Source organism: Heterocephalus glaber, unplaced genomic scaffold (assembly GCF_053883595.1).
Source record: "Heterocephalus glaber isolate CG9 unplaced genomic scaffold, H.glaber_assembly_v1.0 deba00001600, whole genome shotgun sequence".
Classification (NCBI taxonomy): domain Eukaryota; kingdom Metazoa; phylum Chordata; class Mammalia; order Rodentia; family Bathyergidae; genus Heterocephalus; species Heterocephalus glaber.
Window position 1 is genome coordinate 2,812,633 of NW_028258372.1, and position 8,632 is coordinate 2,821,264.

General features: G+C 46.2%; 1 protein-coding gene across 3 annotated transcripts in view; it reads left to right on the forward strand.

The window, feature by feature from the left end:
- The window catches only part of Lpgat1 (lysophosphatidylglycerol acyltransferase 1), a 62,681-nt gene extending 57,634 nt beyond the window's left edge, over positions 1 to 5,047 (forward strand). For 2 of the 3 annotated variants that reach the window (XM_004853529.4, XM_021265552.2), the window contains exon 8: positions 582 to 5,047. In XM_004853529.4, coding sequence (XP_004853586.2) covers positions 582 to 733 — 152 coding nt within the window. In that variant the 3' untranslated portion in view covers positions 734 to 5,047. The remainder of the gene's footprint in view (positions 1 to 581) is intronic. The other variant, XM_087194254.1, reaches the window with a different exon arrangement.
- Positions 5,048 to 8,632: the final 3,585 nt, after the last annotated feature.

Consider the following 8,632-nt stretch of genomic DNA (forward strand, 5'->3'; position numbering starts at 1 on the left):
CCGGGATTATGCAGAGGGCAGGGACTGCAGAGAGAGTAGAGATGACCTCGGGCAGTATTGCTTGGAAGCTGGCTTTTTAGGAGAAAATGTGGAGGCATCTGTTTACTTTGTATTTCTCTTTTTATTGTTGATATATTTCATAACCGTTCTGCCTTTTGAAAGTAATGTCAGTATAACATGACCACTTTCTGTGGCAAAAAAGCAACTTGTCAGTAAAGGAATTACTATAAATTCTGCTATTTCAGAAGGGGTTTGGTGTCTGTCACCCATCGCAGGTCGGGCCCTGTGGAAACTGCTAGAGCATCCGTGAGCAGCAGGGTGGCTCAGCAGGAGGATGGCAGAGTGAGGAGTGGGGAAAGTTCTGGGAAGGAAATAAGTGTGAAGAGGGGAGGAAATAAGCCTGCTCTGGGGAGAAGGCGGAGGCTGGGCACTAGAAACCGTGTTCCACAGGAGACCTCATCAGGAGCATTGGGAAGCCACAAAGAGAGGCCTTTGAAACTGTAACACTAGTTACATTAAAATCCACCTTGTATTCCAGGAGACCTGTCCCCACAGGGAAATATTTCTGTCTTGTCTTGCAGGAGCCTTTCCACCTCCCAAGGGCCATAAGGAAGCTGTTTCCCGGGAGATGACCCTCAGCAACGTGTGGATATTCCTCATCCAGTGTTGGGCATTTTTGTCAGGCTATCTGTGGTACAGCATCATTCAGTATTTTTACCATTGCCTGTTTTAGATATTGACTTGGACTTAAGGTCACCATAGGAGTTCACACTTTCGTAAGTGTACATTATTTACACGTGCAAATCAGAATATATAAAACAAAGGAAATTCAATGGATGGATGAATATGTATCCCCCTTTGGGATATTTTAAAACTCTACTAAAATGAGGATCAGTAATAGAATGACCTGCTAATATATTTTAAGAACTTTTCTTGTTTTAAAGCGATATGCTGTACCACATATTTAAGCAAACATCACATCTGGAGAAGTGGAAATCATAAAACCATCCTCGAAGATGGAAAGAAACTCTGTTGCCACCAGATACCCTTGGTCATTGGGCTCCAGCTCAGGGGTTGTGTCTGCCCCTCCCGGGTCACATTCTCTAGAGCTGGGCTCGCAGGGCCTGGCCCACACCCACCTGTGGCCATCGCTGTCACAGTGCGCAGAGCTGGGCCACCTGCAGAAGAGCAGCTTCCCTGCCGTTGGCAGAGACAAAGTCCCGGCCCAGCCCCTTCCCTGGCGGGCAGCAGTGTCCACCACGCACCTCCTGGCACGGGCTGTGCTCCGGAACCAGTGCAGCCCAGTGCCATGTTTACATGTGCTCGTGCTTTCCCTTTGTTTTCTCCTGGGTAGAAGGCATATCGTAGATGGATCATTGTATTTTACAGAATGCACTTTTATCAGATGCAGATGTAGCCGAGGATAGTAATGAACCCTGAAAACACAAGTGAGCCTCAGCAGCGAGCTGGCTCCTGGAGGCTCCCCTGCCACTGCCCACTCGCCCACAGGCCTGTCCATTGCCGCCCTGACCCGCACCCTTCCTGCTACAACACCAGTCGTAGTGAGAGCCCTCCCCATTTTGATGTAGCACCAGATGCATTTGGGGATGGTTGACACAAATTAATGCAAAACATTTACTGGTCAGCTTATGGAGAAAAGATTAGTTTATTAGGAAACTGAGCTAGCACCAAGCATTGGCCTGGAGCTGTGACGAGTTCTCAAGCCACAGCCACTGGCCCTGGCCAATCCCATGTGTCAGTCACTGCATCTGTGCCCGCCCCTCCACGCAGGCACAGCCTGGAGAGAGCAGTGCAGGGGCTTCTGGCCTCTGCCAGCTGCTGTTGAAGAGGATAAAGTCAAGTTTCAGTTCTTTCCAGGAAACTTTTACTTTATTTGTCACTATATTCATCTGCTTTACCTCACTGGAGAACCAAACTCCTAGAAAGTGCTGGCACTGCAGTAGAGTGGAGATCGAAGATGTCTTTTGGCTGAGGACTGTGAAGCTGTCGAGATCTGTCTGTTGGTGGTAGTTTTCTGTGATAAGAGCACTGTAGACTCCCCTTGTCACTAATTTCACAGATAATAATCCTGAGAAGTAGGCTGTAAAACAAAAATAAAGGCTAATGCTTTCTGTTTTCAGGTAAACCAAAAAAACTGAAAGGATGTGAATTTTGCCCAGTTACATGGGAAAGGTGGAGCAACACCAAATAAAACCCCACAGCAGCTTCGTCTTTAGGGTAACTTGGAGCATACATAGAAGAGCAGGATGTGTTAACTGAAATACCTCATGGAATATTTACTGCTGCTAAACTGCAGGCGACAGTGTTAAGATGAATGGCCTGGTAACAGTTGTTATAGAAGGCAGTGTTTTCAAAACTCAAGTAATGCATTGTGTTCTGCAGTGACAGTAGGTGAAGCCAGTCTCACCAAATGGCAGAAAGCCAAAGAGAAGCTGTCCGACACTTCTGTTTGAGGCCCAGCAAATACCAGTCAGTTTCAGGATGAACTGGAATTGTTCATTGGAGGCATCAGTTGGCCCTCAGCGGAGAATTTGCTCCCTGACATGCAAGCGTGCACGGTCCTAGCTACCAGACCTGTCCTCAGTGCAAAGCCAGCCACAGGCAGAGTGGCCAGTCTTGTCCCCAAGCTGCATCCATGCACAGGTACAGGTGGCCTGGGCTACTTTGTCATTGCTGTGCTCCAAAGAACCATGACTTTGTTATACACTGTATGCATTAAACTCTCCTGTAAGACGCTTTGCTCTTCCAGTGCAGTGTCATTTCCGTAGTGACAAACACCTACACCTGTGTGAGCCGATTTTTGAACATAGATCTGTGAGTTGTGAACAGGTGTGTATTGGATCCGCCCTAACCCTCTTCCATTCTTTCTGAACATGTCCTGTCTCTCCCGTTCTCAAAACATTATTTGAGAACATTGGTTGTGCTTTCCTGATTCACTGGAGTTCATCCTCTTGCACTGGGAATGTGGAGAGAATCGGTGATCTTTTATGGCCTTCAGGGAAGCAGCACGATGGCACTGTGCAGAGCTGAGTAAGATTCCTACCTGCACTTTCTTTATAAAGGGGGTGTTACATCTTGTCAGGGCGAAAGAAGAGAAAACAGTTCCCAGTTCACGGAGGTGGCCGGCTAGGGTCTCAGGCTTCTGGGCCCAGCGGGCAGCCTGGGTCGCGCACCTGCTGTTGGCATCCTGGTGTCAATGAGTGACTGTGTCTGAGCACTTGCCTGGCCCCAGCAGGCCCGGTGACTCGCCCTTAGCTTCAGAAAGAGTTGCTGGTGTTGAGATACACATGTCACAGGGATACCGACAAGCAATGGAGGAAAAACCACAGTGGAAAATGAGGCTTGGAGGACAAACGAGTCAGTTGAGAATTTAAATAGATTTTTAAAGGTAGCTGTGAGTTCATATTTGTCATATTATTAAGTAGTTATTAATATTACAATCAGTCCTTATTTTTCCAGTTTCTTAATTATGGCATAATTATCTACTTGGCAAATGGAGGCTAAATCATAGGGAAGCCAAAAATTCAGTAGTATGTAGGAGTTTGAATTTCTTCTCTCATCAGACTTCTTTTCCTTCTAGGATGCTTACTAATTTTAAAAACTGATATGACTTGTTCATTAATTTCCTTTGCCTGTGTATTTATGATTGTGTTATTGAGTAGAAAAAGGGCATGGAAACACAGCCGAGCAGTCCATGGCTGGAAAAGGCATCCCTGGATCATCAGGAATTGACACCTTAGGTCCCCCACTGTCGCCTAAAAGGTCACTCTGGTGTCCTCTGTCTGGACAGGTGTGGAGAAGCCACTCGGTCTTCGCTCACAATGCTCACCTCTTGCAGATTTGTCTGGGTGATGTTCTTGACAATCACTTCGCTAAAGACTCTTCTGAGCTAGTTGGTCCTGGCTATAATCATAGTAGTCTTTAATAATGGGTAGTCTTCTTGTATTCTTTTATATTTAAAAGGAAAATGTTTTATTTGCACTACTGAATAGGGAGAGTTAACTGTTTTCTTTGTTCTTGTTTTGAGGTCACTACCCAGGACTCACCCCAGAGTTACCATTGCATGTAGGTTCAGCTCTGGTCCACAGGGGCTGGATAGAAATGGTAGACCATATGTGTGCATCTGGACCGCAGTGCTGTGGGCCTTCCCCCTGTCAACATGCAGGCCAGAGTCCAGGGGAGCACTGGGCAGCAGGCGAATGGTTCATTTTATGGGAAGTAGAGACTAATATGTTTGGGACCAAAACCACCTAAGTTGGAAATTTCTCGATCACAGAAGGGCCGAGCATACTTTGCAGCAGTCGTTGGTTGGTGCTTTATTGGAATCATTTTGTACCAGTCCCCAGCAGTTAGAAGCTGGACCTGCAATAGGCTGAGGGTGCCGACCTGTTGGGGAAGGGCGACTGTAGCCATATGGAAGAGAAAATGTGGGGTTTTCTGCAAAATTTCCATCTGAGGATTTTTACATTGAATATTTTTTAAATGCTTTAAAGAGCAAAAAATTTTTCAGTGTATTCTAGTTGCAGAATATGCACATGTTTTGAATTGCTTTATTTTATGTGTAAAACTGTTGACACATGACTATGGTGCACAAATTCTTTCCATGTAAAGAGTCTATGCATTTTACAAGAACTTGTTTTACGATTAGGTAATGACACAGTTAGACATTCAATTGCCATTATTTTTATTAAGTGCTTTCATTTTCTTTACAGTTATTACAAGGTTGTATTTATTTTATACAGATGGATGTTCATGTTCCTGATGCTGTAATGTTTACTTCTGCTTGCTGACCTTTCTGTGTATCTGCATGTTGTAATGTGTGGTAGGGGCGCGTGTAAAGGCTGTGGAACTGTAACTGATGTTGTAAAGGGCTGGTTACATGTGGTCTGGTTTGTGGATGCATTTGGGATGGTTTTAGGAAACCAAGATCACCTTTTCAGATATTTAGATGTGAACCAAAAGCAAAAAATAGATAGCTGGTTCTATTTTTTTTTAACCTTGAGAAAATAAAGTTGATTTTTTTCAAGTACAGTGCTTTTACTTCTCCTTAAGGGGCCAGGGTGTCTGTGTTGTATGGAGCTCTTTGGACGTCAACAGCTGGGAGCACGCGGTTCGGCCCCGAGCAGTGGGTTGCCAAGCGGCGGGTGCTGCAGGGGCAGAAACTCGGGCTCTGTGTGCAGAAGGGTTTCCTCCCCGCCCTCACCCTCCCTGCCCGCGGTGTGCAGCGCTTAGCCGTCCGCTGGCCTGGAAGAAGCTGTGTGTACACATGCACATGAGGTTGTTACAAATCTTCCTGATAAGGTTGTGTAACACAATTAACAATAATAAAATATAAATATTTTATTGTAAATTCCACATAGCCAGTTGATTCTCCTCAGATACCTGATTCTTTTTTCTGAACCTTACAGCTGACCTTTGGTTGTATTTCAACCATGATTTGAATGACGGTGTCACCTCCTAATCCACTCACTCATCTCCCGGTGAACTCACTGTCAGTCTAATACATGATCTTTTAAGCTGTGTTTCTTGGGGCTGGGGATTGTACCTGGGGCTTCACGTACACTAGCTCTACCACTGAGCTATGTCCCCAGTCCCAAGCTCTTCTTACTCTTGTACAAAACCACTTTTTAGGGCTGGGGATTTAGCTCAGTGGTTCCGGCACCTGCCTCGCAAGCACAAGGTCCTGAGTTTGATCCCCGGTACCAAAAACAAAACAAAACCACTTTTTAGCTTCAGCAGTAATTCAAGTTAATATAATTTAATAACAATTGTTTGACAGCTGCTGGAAAATTACAAAATGAATGACTGGCTCCTAGGAGCCAGGAGTAGCTGTCTCCAGCATACCACTGCCCTGGTTCTTTTTATTTTGTTTTAAGCTGTTTAATTATTAATGTTGAATAAACTCACAGTTTAGCCATAGGTCTGCGAAAACCTCTATTATTGACGTTGGTGGGAACTTTAAGGGGTGGGAAAAGGATTAAGATCCATCCTACCTACCGAGTGATCTTTTGATTTTGAAGAAATCTGACAAGAACAAGCTTTCCTAAAGTACAAGGGAAGATTATGGTTTCTAAAGTTGGCTTTTATGTTTTCATCTTTCAAAGCTAAGCAACCATGGTCTAAGCATCACTAAGATTTTGTTTTACGAATTTCAAGCATTGAGTGTTTAGTTACCTGATTGTCAAGTATGTTTGATCCCATGGAAATTTTTAAATGTGTTAATTTACCTTGCACACTCTGCCAAATAATTTAACTCATTCCAGTTCAGTCTACCTCTTTCTCTCCCTGGATGTAGGCTGCTGTGGTAGTGAGGCTCTGTTCCCCGGAAGTACTTTCTGTGGAGGACAGAACAGATGGGGCCAAGGCCGGAAAACAAATCGAAGCCCTCAGAGATCTGTTGCTGACCAGCCCTGCTCCTCATGAGTTGGGGGAAGCCACTGTTTATAATTCCCCCTCAGTGTGAAAATGTATGTTTTTAAAATGTCTCTTCCTACTGAAAACTGTATTTTTAAAGAAAAAAGAAAATCATCTTTTGGCTCTCAGAAGTCAGCTATATGAGCAGGTGTGACCATATCATAACATGCTGATGTGATAAAAATCAATACATTTTTACCTCTCAGGATTTGGGTCACCTTGTTCTTAACTCTTAGAGGCTTGAGAAGCAAACTAAATCTCCACAGTGGTCTCGCGGGAACAGACACAGGGAACTCGGGAGGAGCCTGGAATGAGACAGACCCGTTTTGCAATCAGAAGACCCAGAACCCCAGCTTCTGCTGTCAGGTGAGGAGCCTGGCCCAGATGTGACCTCCCCTCAGGGGTCCTGGCTCCCTGTCAGGCTTGGGATGGACCCAGGACACGGAGATGGTGACTGTCCTGCTGCTGACCACCTTCTGAAAGAGGGCACAGTCATCCTGGTGACACCAGGCCTACAACCTGTAGTGCTGTCTTCATCCCTTTGGTTCATTTCTGATCAGAGTCTCTGAAGAGCCTTAGCTGCAGCTTTCCACAGCAGCAGAGTATAGGGCTAGCTCATGGCTGGACAGCTGAGGGAGAGGAGCCTGAGCGCTGGGGAGGGAGTGGCGGGAGACAGGAGCAAAACCGGTGCAGACGCCCCTGTCTGCAGCCTTCGCCGAGACTGTCATGTGCACTGTCCCAAGAGCCACCCTGAATACCCCGTGAGGACCCCCATTTAAGGCAGGAGAAAGGGGACACCTCTCAGCCACCAGGGGGCCTCCTCCAGGATGCCCAGCTGGGACATGGCCCCAGTGCTGCTTCTGATCCAGGTGTCTGTAGACCACGGTAGGGCTTTTGCCTTTCCACACCTGTTCCAGGCAGGACAGGATGGTGGAGGATCCACTGATTCTTAGATGTTGTGTGAAACAGTGAGGGCCTCCCACAGCACAGGAGTCTGAGTTAAACAAGACTCGGCAGTGGCCTGGCCTGGCACAGGCCACTGTGGTGCTGTGTTGGTTTGGTTACAGCGAGTCACAGGGCCAGTCTGGATCCCGCATGTGGTCTCAACAGGTGTGGCTGGTTAGGAGCTGTCACAGCGAGACAGTCCCCGAGTTAGGTCCAGAAGAGCCCTCGCGCTTTAACAAGTTTGCCCACAATTCCTACTAATTGGAAATGTTTTGAGTTTCCCAATACTTTAAGAGGATTGGATCTCATACTGTCACTCATGTAGGTCACCTACCTAAAAACAAGTTTTGTTTGCAGTGGTCTCTGTATTATTATTGGGGATTGGGGTGGTGAGACAGGGTCTTACTATGTAGTTCAGGCTGGCCTTGAATACACTGGCCCAGGCTGGCCTTCAGCTTGGGGTGATCCTCCTGTCTCAGCCTCCTGAGTGCTGGGATGACAGCTGTGCTGCTCCATAGAATTACAAGGACTAAAAGCAGCTCTTGGTTCCCATTCAGTGTTTCCCCAAACCAGCAAACTCCCTCTGTTCAGGTTTTTGTTTTGGGTAAATAAGAGTTAAATATCAAGGATTAAATACACTTGTTAAAGGGTTAAAGTTGCCCCGATGTCCTCTTCCTCTTTTAAAGTAAACACAATAATCCCAACACTAAAAGGCACTTTTGTGTGTTCCTCTTGGTTGTTGGGGAGATAGTTAACCACTGAAAATCTAAAATCCATGATTTTTAAAAATCTTTTTGGATAGAGAAGTGAAATACATTTTGTTCTGCCCTAGGCGGTAGTAGATGAAGAGAATGCTTTCATTTCAGATTGGAGAGAGTCAAGATTTCAATCATGTTTCTTTTTTTCCCGAGTCCCAGATAGGAAACTGGGAGCGGCTAAAATCCTAGGCTATGATTACATCTAGTGCCCAAGTATCCTTCCATCATGGCACCATTAAATTCGAGGTCTTGGCTGACATGATGGTACCACCTATAATCCCAGCTACTCAGGAGGCTGAGGCAGGAAGATCACCCCAAGTTGGAGGCCAGCCTGGGCACTTCAGCAAGATGCTGCCTCAAAAACACAGTCCAAGGTGGTGGGAGCTTGTCTATCTTGCCTGAGGCCCTGGGCTCCATCCCCAGCACCAAGGGCGGGGGAGGCTGTCAAGGTTTTGTCCAACTAGGAGCCCACAGTGGAGCCCGAGGTGAAGCCC